Below are 16616 nucleotides of genomic sequence, written 5' to 3' on the forward strand. Positions count from 1 at the left end.
GCGAGGCGGCTGTGAACCGCCCAGCCCTTCAGCGGGTCGGCGCCTGTTGCTCGTGAAGGCGAGCGCGAGGGGGGGCGGGGGGGGGGTCCTCTGCCTAACCCTGTGATTCACAGCTTCTCCGAAATTTACATAATACAAGGGCGTAGATGTAAACCTAAAGGACAAAAATAATAATTCAACAGCACATACTCCATTTTCGCACCATGGGCCTGGATATGTTCCCGGTGTTGGCACATTAGCTGATTTTCAGAGCTTTTTGCTCACAACGGAGAACATCTGAACTTTCACACCACTGTTGAAAGGAGAGGGAAAGAGAGAGAAAAGAGAAGAAATTGGCTTTAATGACACTGATTTAGATTTCTGAGCAACTGCAGAAGGTTTTAATAAATTAAGAACATATGCTGTGTACAAAAGACAGGGTGCACGGTAATAATTGGGGTCCCTCACTTTCCAAAGTATTTATTCCTCTTTTATTTGGCTAACAACATTTCATTCCAAGCAAAGCCTTTACTCCTTAGTATTAATGGAAAATTCCAATTTATTATTTCCCTAAGAAAGTGAAGGTCTCACCATCTAGTGAAGGAGACCCTGCTGCCCACAGGGCTCCACTTGCCAACTCAAACACAGGATGGAAAAGCTTTCACTGTCCATTCCCCACTTCCGCCTTTGGTTGAGATGCCATCCGAAAATCAAATTCCGGAGCCCCACTTGCCAATGAGTCCTTGGGAAAGGTGGAAAAAGGACAGCCGGGGCGGAGATTGTGCGATCCCAGTGTCTTGGTATTTGGGCCAAGCCGCGCCGGCGCTGTGCCTTTCACAGGTAAGCCCGGTGTCCACATCTCTGCAGAGTCCAGGCTCTGCTGTGGGTGCGCAGTGGAGACCTCCCCTCTTTTTGTTTAGGTTCTGGAGGAGTCTTGGCCATTGGAAATCAGAAACGGGGAGTTTGTCTTTTGCTCTTTCTGCTGTCTACATTTTACTGTTGTTCTCTTCTACACAAATCCCCTTGCAAAATGCACCATACTCCCTAACAATCTAATCCTTCCATAGTTTGCGGTTATTATTTTAAGTTAATTTATAGAAGTTACAATTAGAAGCTTTACCAGCAGGAATTCCATTCTTTCTCAAATGTAAGCAGACTCACCCCCCCCAACTGCAGCCTTCTAGATAAAGAATAAGAAACAGCCCCTGTCTTCCCGCCCCATTCCTATCCTTTGAAAGTTGAATTCTTCAATTATCTGTTGAAACCAAAAAAACCTTTCCTTCTTTTTAAGAGACTTCTTCATAGTAGTCACAGGACCAGTGCAGGTGGGGTATTTGAAATAAATGATGAAATAAATGATGCCAATTTTCTGAGCAGTCTTGTCCTCCTCGCCTGAGTTGCCTTGTCAGGGAAGGCTGCTTAGAGGATTCCTGGATTCCTCCTTGGGTAAAGGCTGCTGTGGTTCCTCTTTGCTTTGAATTGTTTTTCAGGCAAAGTCTCCTTCATTCCTGAGTTGTCAGGATTGAAATGAGATTTTAAAGTAAAGCTACATATGAAAAGCTCTTGCCTTGTTAAAAAGCTAGCTATAAACTTTTCCAAAGTTTTTAGACAACTACATTTCAAGACAACCCCTCTGTTCAATGGCAGATTTTAGGTCGCGCATGTGGAAAGTACACATAGGAGTCACATTTGCTAAATTATATTTCACAACCTCAAGGGCTTTCCTTGACCTTGAGGACCTACTTTTCCACATTCAGTCCTGATCCTGTATTCCCCAGGAACACATTTTTCCTGGGAATTTAGGAATTAGTCTTCACAAAAGCATTTAAAAAGAATCTCAGTTTGGTGTTTGGTGAAAGTAAATTATGTTTCTTAAGCAGTTATGCATCTCTGAAATTAGTCAACTTTCACATACACTGTTCCAATTGTATGAAAATACATACCTAGTAGTCACACAATGTGACAAGGATTATAGCACTTGAATGATAATGAATGAGCTTCTTCAATACAGTAGCTTTTAAGTATGTTTTAAAAAATTTTTACCAAGCCATATGCAGCCTGGAGAACCTAATAAAAGCCCCACCCTCCCAAATCTGCACCCTCACCTAGCCTTTTTGTGTTTCTCTTTCCACTTTTGGAGATCCAGTCCAGTTGGGTGCTGACCTTTTGCTATGTGACCCTCTCTAATGAAACCTTTCCACTTCCCTACAAAAGTCTCTTTCTAAGATAAAATTCATTTTGCTTGCTTGGCATGTTAAGGAAATGCCTTAAAGAATAAACTGTGGCATTTAATCAAGTTTTCCTTCTTTTATTCACACTCAAGAGAGATGTTACTGTAGACATGGAGAGGGAGGTAATGCTAGCAGGAAAACCAGAGGCGATTTAGAGAAGAGAATGCACTAATTTGACGTACCACTTTCAATTCTGGTGTAGGACACACTGACATGCATTGTAGGGCTCTATAAACAAACGTAGGCCAGGCTACGAAAAATAGCTGCCGAGTTTGATGGTTTTTTTTTTTTTTTTTTTTTTTGGGTTTTGAAATCACCTTTTCATCTGAAATCAGCTTGTCACTGAAGAATGTGAATCAGTGATCCTGGGGGAAGATGATGCAGATGGAGACAGAGGACAGATGTAGAATGTTTATTTGTTGATTTATTTTTCTGTTGCTCGCACATGGGCATCCGAATGTAGCAAGGACAGGGAGCAAAGGAGAGGGAGATCGAAATCATCCTAGCATCAGAGTGCTCAGACCTGCTATTCAGAAGCTGCAGATTGGCCTCACAAGTGTGCAGTTCCAGCCTCCTCAGGGCCACTGACTGCCTTGCCTCAGCACTCGGCCTGCAGCTCCCGTGCCACTGACCGGCTGGTGGTGACAGGTGGGTGCCCTCTGCCCCTCACCAGGCCCCTTTGCTGCTCTAGTTTTCAAGGCACTCAGGAAGTGCTGCAAGGTTAGCAGGGCTGGATGGCTCACCCTAAGCACCTGCACTCTTTTTGTGATTGGCTGCTGTGGTTGGAGCTGCTGGGACACATTAGGCAGCTGTGGGCTTCTCTCTTTGGCTTCACACTTTCCATGAGAATTCCTGCTTGGAGAGGCAGGATGCCATTCTAGGCCTCTTACCACTTGGAAAATGTCCGAGCACCACTTCGCCCCTGAGAGTCTTGGAAGTCAATGCACTGGCCACAGGCTGAGGCCTGGGAGTCTTCAGGTGTGGTCTGCTCCCTCCTGGACTGTCCTTATCCCCTTTCAGAGTCCCTGACCACCACCATCTCCGCGTGACCTCAGTGGACCCGCCCCATGCCTCCCTCCCCATCAGCAAAGCCAGTACTTCCAGGAGGCCAGTGTTGGCTTGATTTCTCTCCCTCCTCCCGCCAGCCTGGCCAGCTATGTATCCCGGAAATCAGATCACTGTAACTGGTCCACAGACCCACCGGAACTGGCGTTGGAGATTTGCAGAGCTGAGAGTGATCCAAAAGGACCATATTAGCCTTGGGAAAAATGTGTGATAAGACCAGTGGTCTGTGCTGGCCCAAGCAGGCCTCCCGTGGAGTTTCTTTGAAACTGTCATCACATCAAATAGTTAATAATAGCTATAACAAGGGGCCGGGGATGTAGCTCAGTGGCATGAGCGCCTGCCTGGTGAGCGCAAGGACCTGAGTTCGATTCCTGATACCAAAAAAAAAAAAAAAAATAATAGCCATAACTTGTTATGAGTCTCTAATCCCTTAGCAATCTTCCTTACTAAATGCCCATTTAAAGAGAGCTTGTCTATGGCCACAGTGCTCAGATAAATAGGAAAAGCGTAACTCTTGGCATTCAAACCTAGATTTTCTAATTCTAAGGCCCAGATTCACGTGGTGGGCTTTTGATGTGCACTCTGGGAGGCTGAGGCAGGAGGACTGTAAGATCAAGTTCAAATCCAGGTTGGGCCAGTTATTGAGATAGTCTCCAAAAGTGAACAAAGGATGAAAATGTAGCCATGGAAGGCCTTGGAAAGCAATTCTTCTTTTAGTGGCCCAAACAGCTGTCAGCTGCAAACATTTCTTATTGGTAGCCCTTTAAATCTGGAGTTTTCTCCATTTCAGAGCAGCCGAATTTCTCGCCTCACCTCTTTGCTCCCTGGCGCACACTCCCTCCGATGCCTACTTCCTCCTGAAAACAACCACGTGGTGCACAGGGGCAGTGTGTTCCTGCTCGGCCGTCTCTGGTGACTTCTGGAAAGCAGCTTTAGAGCTTTGCCCTCCGCCTGCTTCCTCCCTGCTCCCCTAAGTATCTTAGCCGATGTCCTAAGGGAGGCATCGCCAGGCAGCTCTGCCCGACGTGGGGCGGCCCAGGGAAAGCTTCCTTCCCAGCTCCCCGTGGTGGGCACTTTCGTGGCTGTCGCTGTCCCCTCCCAGTCCCTCTTGGCCACTTCCCTGCGCTCCAGCCCAGGACTCCACTGCTCCGCAGGAAGAACAGACGGCCCCAGGCTTCCCCAGGGTTTTGGGGGCAGGACGGGAAGGGGAGCTGGGCCGATTCCCAGCTCTTCCCCTGCAACCTGGGGTGTGTGTGGCCTCTGGTAAAGGCCGGGTGAGCCCTGAGATTCCGCACGTCGGGCCTCCAAATTCTGCACAAAACAGGGGGCGGTGAGCCGAGGGCTGCCTCGGGGACTGGGGGCTTCTGCACCCCGAGGCGCGGAGCTGCATCTCTCAGGATCCTCGATTCCTCACTTCCTGTGGGGACCCAGACCCGGACATTTCCATTTTCTATTTTGTAGATAGATAAAACCGACCCAGCTCCTGCTCTGATTCCTTTCTCGGGTCCTCCGGGTGGGGTGCGAGTCCTCGGGAACTTGGAGCGCGACCGCAGCCCCGGCCCATCAGGGTCCCCGCAGGGCTTCGACCCCGCGCGCCCCCCCACCCCCGGGAGGCGAATCCCCCGCAGCGGAGGCTTGGGTCGCTCGGAGGGGCGGAGTGCGAGCCCCGCTCGGAGGGGGACGGACCTGGACGCGGGCGGGGAGCCCCTTCCCGGGCAGGGCGCCGCCTCCGCAGTTAAGAGTCCCGGACGCTTCCCTGGGGTGGGCTGAGCACCGCGCTTCCTGCCCGCGGGAGAGGGTGCTTGTGCCCTTTCCCAGAACCGCGTAGGAGCGCAGCGCTATTTTCAGCTAAAAGATGATCTCGCTTCAAAAATTCTGCAAGACTTGCTTGTTAGGCTTTCAACTAAACTTTTTCTTAAACGTACTTACTGCATTTTAGAGGACAGCGCCAGATGAAACGCGGCTCCCTTTAACATAGACAAATGCTCGGTCCTGGTTGTCACCGTCCCCCAACAACTTTTAGGTCATTGTAAGCAACTGGCAGCCAGGCTTAAGAGAATTTCTGGGCAAAATCCCCAAGCCACTTTTCACTCTTTCTCAATTACTTTATGAAAATGTACTTTGATCTTTTGTCTCAGTCCAGGTAGCCCTCATAGAACACTCAGCAGCTCCAGGACCTCCTGCACTGCTGGTGTCCTCCGTGTGCCCTGTGGGGTGGGAGGCAGGGAAGGCCGCCCTTAAAACTCTCGGGTGTGGAAGGTAAGAGCAAAGAACCCCAACCTCTGGGGATTACCGCCAAGAGGCCAGGAGGCAGGCGAGACTAGCGTGCCGGTAGCAAGGACCTCTGGACTCCGCTTTCCCCTGGGCCATCTGCATTGCTTCAGTATGTCCGAATGCTCTCAGGTCATTTTTTCAGCATTTTAAATATTTTTTAAGAAAAGTTCCAATGCAATTGGGTGGTTGTTAGTTATTCACACTTTAGGACAACATAGCTCAGTTACACTGAGATGAGCCATGCTAAAGAAATACCCATCTCATTTAAGGGGAACTGGGGACTGCTTAGTAGAACATAGCATGAGTGAGGTCCTGGATTCAATTCCAAAGGGTTTGTGGGGCGCGCGCGCGCGCGCGCACACACACACACACACACACACACACACGAAAAGAAAGAAAAGAAAGAGAAGGAAGGGTGGATAATTTCTAAGTATAGACCAATTTGAGCCGCGGGGAGGGACCTTGGAGAGATATCCGACGAATTTATGAAAAGTTACGCTCCAAATCTTTAGAAGTAAAATACATTGGCTCTCGTTTGTTGTCCCACGCTGTTATAAGGCGCTGGGCGTGCGGTGGAGAGGGGGAAGAGAGAGCATCCCGAGACTGCCCCTCAGAAACGATTCGTCGAGTTCATCTCTTACCCAAACCAAGAAGAGACCGCCTCCTTTCATCTTTATCTTGCTATCTTACCCCAGAACCTGACAGCGGAGCACAAAGGACACTTACATAACAACCGTGGATTACACTTATCTCCATTAACTGCCTTCATTTAAAAATTACTTATGAATGTGGCGAGGTATGGTGGCATACCTCTGTAGTCTCGTCTGCTCCCAGGAGTTTGAGGTCAGCCTGGGGAACACAGTGAAACTCAGCTCAAAAACAAAATCACTTATAAATTGGTGCAGCAGTGTATGCCTATATATATTAGGAAAAAATACAAAAAAACTCATAGAGAAATTATAAAGCATAATACTATTATCTTTCAAAATCCTAGCAAGAAAATATTTCTAGGCAATTACTACTAATGATAGCAACTCCTACTTAACATTACTGTACTAGCATTGTTAGTAATACTAATTATTAGTTAACATTAAGTGCTAATATTAGCTAATATATATATACTATGGAGTATGTAGTTAGAATTTTTTCTTTGAATATTTTCTGTCATGGAAATTTTAAAAAATAAGTCTTTGGGCCTGCTAAGTACAAAATACAGAGTGAATATCTTTTATTTGATTAAAAACAAAATAAAACATAACAAAAACAAGGAGTCCAAACACAAACGTGTGAAGTACTGCAAACATCTTTTACTGCATTTAATCTATACAAATCCAGTAAATACAGAGGCTGTGATAACCACACAGATTTTTATTGCCAGCAAGCTCTTAGAAGTAGGAGTACGGTATGTGGATGGAAGCACACCTTGGAATTTCTCACACTTAAATGTTTAGAATGGAACAAGACACAAGCCCATTGGATAGTCTAGTCTACATTTGGGTTTGGTAGTCCTTAAGCCCAGGATTACACCTGCAGACCAACTCAAGGTAATGAAAACCAAGGTTCAAGTTTTTACGCATATCACAACACTGGTGAAATAACTACAAAACCAGCCTGACGCGTAAATTATAAACTGTAAGGTACACACCATTTCAACAAAGGTACGGCAGGGTTGGCACAGTGATCAGAAGTGGCTTCTTCTCACAACGTGGTACTGTGGAGAACAGGTGTTTCACTTCACACACAGGACATTGCTTTGATGTGAGTACAGGAAAAAAAGTCAAATTTGCTTTAAAAGAAAAAATTCATGTTCCAATCACAGAGTCAAAGCTCATTTTAGATCAAACTACACAAAACAGAATGATCTTCCAAAAAAATACTTGGCATTTTTCCCTTTTAACTCTAAATTTCTTTCTTAAAGAAATACAAGCATTTTTATCTGGTTAAGACAAAATATAATTACAAGGACAAGGAACAAATACAGCGCCGTCCTTCCCTCCCAGCGCTGCGTGTCCTCAGGCCTCCTCTTCCTCATCACTGTCTTTCATAGTGATGCCCTGGAGCCCCCCTCCTTCAGAAACAGAGGCAGTGGCCTCTTCTACTGTGAGACGTCTGTGCAGCGTATCGTAGGTCTTACTGTTCAGGGTTCCTTCCAGTACACCCTGCAGTCGAAAGTCCCTGTAAGTTTTCTGCAAGAAGAAGAGAGAATTTGCTTAGATAAGTTAGATTACATGTATGTATGTAGACATGAGGTGTGATCAAAATATACAGTGAATATTTATGTTGAAAAATTTATTTACAGTGGAAGACACAATGTCACTAATCTCCCTCAAAATACTTGCTCTCCCTTTGAACACAGTTATCCCAGAGCCCACTGCTCTCTGAAGCAGTTCTGGAAGTCCTTTTCCATGTGTGTCTTCATGAGTTCTGGCCAAAAATATGTGGAATGCCACTGCTGAGTGTCATACAGTAGAAAAACAGGCTCACAGAAAAACTACAGTGTGTCCTCGCTCACTCTTTCTACAGAATCCGGCACCATGTGACTTCTGGATCTTCCCCAAAGTCAAGATGACCACACCAGGTAAACATCTGGAATCAGTTCCATACAACAAGGCAACCACAACAGTATACCTGAGGACACTAAGAAAAGATGACTTCCAGAACCACTTCGGAAAGTGGCAAGACCAGTGGGACAGGTGTGTTTGAAGTTAGATGTGTCTTTCATGTGTATCTGGGGGGATTAAAGGCAATGTATCTTCTACTGTAATGTACTTTTAAAATTAAACATTCACCACACTTTCCAGTCACACCTCATGTGTATAACTGCATGTACTCATCTGGCATTTAGGTGGACATCTTGGAGAGCCCCCTATGGATTTTGGCTGCTGCTGCTCACACCAGTCACGCTGGCGGAACACTTGTGGAGTGTACAGTTCTGGAGTGACTGACGTGGAACACTAGCGCTCAGACTACAATCACTGTGAATAGGTCCAAACGTTGTGACTATTGCGGGGGGAAGTCCTTCCCCTCCTCAAAGCCTTACTCGTTGGACTGCATAGAACTTACTGTGTGGATAACCTGTAACGACGAGAAAGTGATTTGTGTGTATGTATATCTTAATAAGAAGAAATTCTTAGCATTTCAATTAACATTTTGTTTTGTAAAATGCGTTATTTTGGGAGGCAAATGTATTGAGGGAGAGGCTAATCCTATTATCAGTAAAAGAGGTTCACACTCTAAGAATCTGTGAATTAGTAAATGTATTTATTTACATGTACACTGGCTAAAAATATTTTCCCCCCAATAAGTGAAAATTTTGAACACCTAAATGTTTGCACAAATTTTACCCTATTTCTTTGAAATCCCCTTAGAATGGAAAGGTCCTGGCATAAAGCTTCAAAAGACAGGGTAATGAAAAGTATTTGCATTTTTGTAAAATAATAAAACATATGTTGTAGTTATAATTCTTACAAAAAACAGAATATATATATATATATTTACAGTGATTCTAAAAACTTCTGTGGCACTTAAAATATGTAAACTATAAGGCTTCCCTTATGTTTACTTTTTAAAGAGATTATCTCCACATATTTTCCATGACTAAGAGAGACTGGTATATTATTACAAGTATTATTCTCCATTTTTAAAGTTGGAGACAAAAAATCTAAAGTTAGTTGAATGGAAAAGGAAGTAACAAATGAAGTTACCGTGTTCTGTGCAAGCACTTCGAAGGCTTTCACTAAAATTCTTTTTGAGATCTTGTCTTGTTGTGCTGCTCAGGCTGGCCTTAAGCTCCTGGGCTCAAGTGATAGTCCTGCATTAGCTTCCTGAGGAAGCAGAACTGCAGACCTGTGCTATCATACTACACCTTTGAAGGTCATTTTTAATGCTAAACATTTTTCACAGGGCTCCTACTGTCATCTGCTACACTAAAAATATTAAGCAGCCAGTTCAATGGATTGGCCCAAAGAATCAGTACATATCAATATGCCACTATTCTGTTCTAAGTGATTGTTGGAGGTCTTTATTTGGCCATTATTTGCACTTAATAGGTGAAAAAGTCAAGTAAGAAGGAGGCATATTGCGTATCATGTCTAAATATCCTAACTCCAGTAGCCAGTAATTATCAATGAGATGCTTGATTTCACTGAACACAACGAATGTGCTTCTAATACGTCTATCAATACAGAAAATGCCAGAACAAAATTCAAACATTTGAACTGAAGTACTTATTCCCGAGAGGTAGGAATGCCTGTTAATCCCTTCATTTAACACACCTCCTCTCTACTAATAGCCTTCTGGGAAAACAGACCATTATAAGGTAGTAGGGAAAAAGACAAAACAAAACAAAACAAAACTAGGCATGGTGGTGCATGCCTGTAATCCCAGCACTTGGGAGGGAGGCTGAGGCAGGAGGATTCTTGGGAGTTTGAGACCGGCCTGGGCTACAGAGTGAGCTCAAGGTCAGCCTGAACTGCATAGTAAGACTCTGTCTCAAAAAAGAAAAAAAGATGTAGTGGGAGTTTGGGATTTTTTTGCATTTTATCCTCCTGTCTTTCCTCACTTAACTGATATCCATGTTATCAGTCCAAATGCAGACGCACCATGTAAATCATAAGGATGGAAGATTATATATTTTTATTTGGATATCATTTGATATAAATAAAATTCACATTTGAAAAGTGCAAAAATGTCCAAATATTACTGAACTCTGAGGAATGTTCCAAACCAGTACAATTTAGATTGAGAATTTTTCTCAAGTGATCAAACCTATTTTCACTTAAATGTTAATAGTTTAAGACATGTTTGATCTACCAGCTTTATATTCTCTAAGTTGAATAAGCTTATGATGATGCTTATGGTGATAAAGGCATAAGCTTACTCAGAGTCATAAATCATGACTAAAGTGATACTGAGTGGTGCCAAACTCACACTAACTCACATTAGCACCAGTGAAGTAATTCCGAAAGGCAAATTTTGTCTGCAGAATCTAGTAACTAATGCAAACTGCATCCTTACCATGGAAATTTGTGTTCAAACCTCTTATTGTAGTTAGATTAAAAATACTGTACATCAAGAACACAAAACATTTACTGACAGATGAAATAAAGTATTACTGTCTCACTGACAAACACTTGTCTTTCTTGTTTTATTGGAATGATTTCCTTTAGATTAAGTTGGCTAGGACAGGTTTCAATTACAGATTTGCAATCCCAATGGCTTCCTAATGTATATAAAATTACAACAAAGTCTTTACTCTATTAGCAAGCAATAGCCAACTCACTCTGTCTTAAATTCACAAAATATTACCAACACTCGAATATGCCCCGCTCTCCTCCCTGCTGCCACAGTGGCTTGGTCGGCTCCTACTTAAGACAAGTGCCTGCTCCAGGGTGCTGCTCACTTGCCTTCTTTTCTCCTAGCAAAAGAGGTGGCTGAGTTATGGCACCTGCTTTTAAATGCCTTAGGGACACTACTGAGGACATAAACGCAACAGCCACTCTGATTTTGGGGGGACTGTATTTTTTTCTTTCCCAAATACATCACTCTGATGTTAAAATTTCACACATTAACTTCAGAGGCCTTGATTTTTTTATGGAAATCTTATTGGTCTTTATTTTTCTCAGTAAGCAACATAAGAGAAGCAATTAGTGTGTAAGCATCTTTATAGGGAAGTTGGCTATCCACACTTTTGAAGTCTGGTGGGTCTCCCTGAGCACAGAGAATGGCAAAGCTTGTGAGCAGCAAGGACTAGAATACTGTACCTTCAGTAGCTTAGCTCTGGGTAGAGTACACCACTGCTGCAAACATACAGGCCAGCTCCATGAAGAGAAACCTACTGTACAGGCCTTTACAGTTCTGCATTTGTTGCTTTTTAGTAACCTTGCTGTTTGGAGAGGGCTTCTGAGACAGGGCTACTGTAGCCTGGGCCTATTATAGCCAGGCTGCCCTTGAACTTTCAGTCTTCCAGTCTCAGCCTCCCCAGTGTTTAATAACTTCTTAAATATTCACTGGGAAATGATCATTATGAAAAAAATACTGATTCTGAAGAACGACAGATATATGTATGACATTGGGAAAGTTTGTTTATATTTAAAGTAGGGAAAAATCAGAACATTGACCAATTCACCATGATTTTCATTGTGAAGAGGATGATTTCTAATTATTAAACAGAGCATTATGTGTTAGTTAAATGTTTTAAAGCACTGGCTGAGCCTGGTGAATGCTTATAAAAATTAAAACGTTTATGAAATAAAATAAATTGGACTAGCTGTGTGTGGCAGCACATGCCTGTAATCTGTCACTGGGGAGGCTGAGGCAGAAGGATCACTGTAAATTTGAGACTAGCCTGGATTGCCAAGTGAGATTCTGTCTCAAAAAACTGAAAAACAAACAGGACTAGAGTACAATGAAATATTACTGTATAATTTATAATACTAATAATTACTATTATTTTGCAGTACTTGGGATTAAACCTAGGGTCTTCACACAGAGTTACATCCCCAGCCTTTATTTTTATTATTTATTTATTTTTGAGACAGGGTCTCACTAAGCTACCAAGTTGCCCAGGCTGGGATTGAATTTGCAGTCCTCTTACCTTAGCCTCCAACAATGCTGGGAGTACAGGCATGTATTTTTCACACTCAACATAAAATTGTCCTTTTATGTGAAAATATTCACTGGTATAAATACTTAAGCTCTAGCCTCAGCAAATATATGTATACTATATATTATTAACTATAGTCATATTGTACACTTTAAATATATAAATTTTTATTTGTCAATTATACTTCAATAAACCTGAAAATAACTTCACTGGTGCTTGATTTTTAACTACGAGCATGTGTGAAAATAAGAAAAGGAATAATTTGGAAAAAACAAATTGTGGGAAAATAATAAATGGAGATTTTAATTCTAAAACCAAAATAAAAGAAGCTAACAATTTATCCACTAATACCAGTTGGCTTAGTATCTAACTTCCAACATCCTGAATAGAGTATGACAGATAAGGATAACCAACTAATCCTATGGATCACAGTCCAGTATGGACTGCAACCTTCCAGGTGTATTTGGAAGGTAGACACTTTGCCTTAATTCTCTTTGATGAAAGGCAAACTTTACCTGAAATCTCTCCAAGTCACATGTGTAGAAACCAGGAAGAAATAAAGGAGAAGTAAGTCAAAGAGAATGTATCAGAGTATGCTTTTGCTTTCTTTGAGAAACATGTGATGTCTGGTAAAAAGTGTTTTGGATCAAGGTTGTTTTGTCTGTTGAATGTATCGTGTAGCTAGAGTATTAAAAATTTGGGAGGCAATAACTTTACTTGCTACTTGCGACTAACCACAATTACTATTATTATAATATTACATTATAGATCTGGTTCTACAGTCCAGTAGATTTGCTTATTTCTCACTTTGAAACAGAACTTTCTGTTTGTGGTTCTGTCTAACCTGTAATAACCTGTGTGTATATAGCACAAAACAATTTGTATTAGATCACAGAAAACAAGAGAATGATGGAAAAAATATGAAGTGCATTTAAAAAAACACTTTTAATGATGTAACAGATTATTTTTGTTTTGTTTTGTTTTGTCTTTCCAGTACCGGGAATCAAACTCACGACATTGTGCTTGCCAGGCAGGAGCTGTGCCACTGAGCTAAATCCCAGTCCCCAGATTATTTTTGGTATGTGTTAGAATCCTGTGAAGGCCCTATTAAAATAGTGACTGTTGGGTCTGACCCTTGGTTCCTGACTCCGTAGGTCTGGGTTAGAACCCAAGAACTTGGAGTTCTTACATATTCTAAAGTGATGCTAATAATGCTAGGGCAGGAACAACACTTTGAGAACTCCTGCATATGTTGTGCATATACACATACTCATAACATGTATGTGCACTACACATTAGACGGCATTAAGATGGAAGGTCTTCTGTTTGAAGAAAGTTGATTCTCAGTAGCTTAGAGTTATGTTCTCATCTACAAGGTAGAGTTTTTTTCTTATTAAGAGTTTACTTTGAGGGGCTGGGGATTTAGCTCAGCGGCAAAGCGCCTGCCTGGCAAGTGCAAGGTCGTGAGTTCGGTTCCTGGTACCGGAGAAAAACCAAAAAAACCAAAAAAACAAAAAAAAAAAAAAAAAGAGTTTACTTTGGGATACATTTTTTGCTTCTACTGGAATTTACAAAAATTATGCTGAATAAATTATTTTAAATCTTCTGTTCAATGAATGTAACATATAAGTTATTATCTTTTACCTTGAATGGCAAAGTCAAAATGGCCTTGTGAACTTACATGACATCTTTTTTGGTGGTTTTGGATGGTCTCCTACATTCAAACTGGTCATCTTTCACATATAGGAAGGGGCATGGTTCCAACAGAATTTAGGTAGTGGCAATGTGTTACACTCATACCAGGATATAATAAAATAACTGAGATTCTCCTTACTCTACTGGTAAGTACAGTTCAAAAGCCCTCAGAATGATACATGATCCTAATAAATACAAAGTAAATATATTATGAGAAAATACTTTTTTCTTAAGAAAATTAACGCACAGTTATTGTGGAACCACTATGCTTAGGTAAATGTGCTAGGGCACTTATGTACATTAACTTAAAATGTGATTGCTTGCTGACAAATATTCTTGTACTTATTAGTGCAAATAAATTTATATTTAGTAATCTAAAGATTCCTTATTCAAGTATTAAGTTATGCTGCTTAAGTGTTTCTGTTCACACTTTGTATAAGAATATCTTGTCATATCTTGTCATATCTGTATAGCTTGATGGGCAATTCACATCTAAACACATTTTGTTTACCTTCACAATCTTGATGAGAGTCTTCAGTTGGTAAATATGAAGCTGGAGGTCTAATCTGTCAGCCAACCACACGCAAATGACTTTCATGGAATTGCTGTACCATTGCTGGAAGAAGGATGGGGGCAGAGAGGAGGAAAAAAGAAAAAAAATCCTCTGCAGTATTCATTTAACAGATTTGGTAATGAGGGGGTAATGAAACATTCGGAAATGACCACAGACAAGCACTTAAAGTCAATAATGCTATAATTTCCTGTTAACAGAATTGTATGTTTTGCTAGAAAATCTGCTAAGTTGACCTGGGCTATTCTTTACATGAATCAACATTACAGTCTTTCAGCTGTAACATATTCATGGGAAACAGTGTTTTTGCACTTTGCAGCCCAGCAGATTGCTTTGTAATTTTTGGGTAACAATGGGCATTAAACATACATTATAGGACCAAACAGAAGGCTGAGCAGCAGGGAAAGAACAGGTACATTATTTTGAAAGAGAATTTCCTATTGGCTTGGATATTACACAAAAGATCAAATAGTGAGGTGCGATGACATAAGCCACACATTAATACCTAGAAAACACTTTGAAGGACTGATGGCAAAAAATATCCACAACTTATTACACAACAACACTTAGTCATATCTTCCTCTACTATCAGTAGTTAAGACTTTGCAAAGACATTTTAAAATCATCAAAATCAAGATTTATTGAGATCTTAGGAAGAAACACTATCAAGGGGAATTCACACATAAAAACCTTGAAGCAGTATCAGTTGACTAGGTTATGAAAGGTAAAGATCAGTTTCACTTTGTGTTTTTGGAGGATGTATATTTTTCTCTGTTTATTACAGCTCTGAGGAATATACTGAAATTGTTCTCTAATATAATTTCTTGCTCCTACATAATGTATGAGAGAAGGAAAACCAGAAGAAATTTTGTTTCCTATTTTCAAAGAAAGGCAATCTAGCATTAGCTGTGACATTTTAAGGGATGCAGTGATTGTGTGGCGGAGCTAGGTTTATGTAACGCTGCGGGAATAATGGTACTACACAGACAACAGAGGAATACCAGCACCCGTTCATCACACAGGACACGAAAAAAGGGTTTGTGAAAGAGATTTTGTGTCTTGTCTGCAGATACAAACACAACAACAGTACCAATATCCATATTTTTAGGTATTTAAACAGAGAAACATAGCTTAAATATTTTTTCTGCATACAGCAAAACAGTAAATTTAATTTCTAAGAGGAATATTAAGTGACGTAAGTGTGAAATTTAGCTGGACTTGTGTGTATTAACATTGTTCAAATACAATTTAGTATAAGGAATAGCATTTTTAAGTAAAACTTAAAAATGAGTTTCACATTTCATCATTCATTTCTTTTAATTTCTTAGAATACTGAACTTCTGTGCTTAACAAGATAAGCAAATTAAAATAACTGAATTCTAAGTATTATCAATCAAATGGATGACTGAAAATGTCTAGTTTTTAAATTGTGGGTTAGACTATGAGTGCTTTTTAATCTTTCACGACATGTCAAAATATCACAAATAAATTTTATAAAATGAAGTAGTTATACTCTTAAGTTCTTAAAAAATAAACCCTTAGTGAATTCAGTATCTTAGCTAAAATGTTAAATCCCAAAGTCTTGTACATATAAATTTTAATTTCTGACATTATTTAAATTCCCTCCTTATTTATTTCAAATTACTTATATGCTCAACCTTTTGGGTTCAGTTTTACTACAGGTAAGCACAGGCATTGATTGGCAAAATTGAATTGAACATACTGAAGATTTTCATCCCATGTCACTCTCCAGATACTCTGAAAGTTAAAATATGAAAATGGATGTGAGTTTTCAATATTACAGCACTTTATAAGGGATAGTAAATTTTTTTCTGTTAAAGAACAAAAAATATTATATATTAGATAAAGTCTAGCATAACATACTAGTTAATCTGTTAGACTATGCAATTATTATATATGTGGGTAAGTTGTATAATTTGAGGGAAAATACTTTCTTAAAATTATTCCATGTTTATGTCTTTAAAAAATTATTACATAATAAAGTAAATTTAACTTTGTTTCCCATTACATATAAATAATAGTTATGATGATAACTGAAAAGATATTTAATGTAACACAGGAATTATTAATATAACTTCTACACAGTGCCAATATTACAATCTGAGAGAAAAAGAATTAGAGAATAAATTTTTCTAAAGGTAAATATGAAAACAGAGAAAAAGAAAGCTATTGGTCA

General features: G+C 40.6%; 1 protein-coding gene across 1 annotated transcript in view; it reads right to left on the reverse strand.

The window, feature by feature from the left end:
- Positions 1-6836: 6836 nt before the first annotated feature.
- Positions 6837-16616, reverse strand: part of Cadps2 (Ca++-dependent secretion activator 2) — a gene marked incomplete at its 5' end in the record, with an annotated part of 523834 nt that continues 514054 nt past the window's right edge. The window contains 2 exon segments of the mRNA XM_013503273.1: positions 6837-7735; positions 14360-14464. Of these exon segments, the coding sequence (XP_013358727.1) occupies positions 7562-7735; positions 14360-14464 (279 nt within the window).

Source organism: Chinchilla lanigera, unplaced genomic scaffold, assembly GCF_000276665.1.
Source record: "Chinchilla lanigera isolate Chin_1 unplaced genomic scaffold, ChiLan1.0 scaffold00078, whole genome shotgun sequence".
Taxonomy (NCBI): Eukaryota; Metazoa; Chordata; class Mammalia; order Rodentia; family Chinchillidae; genus Chinchilla; species Chinchilla lanigera.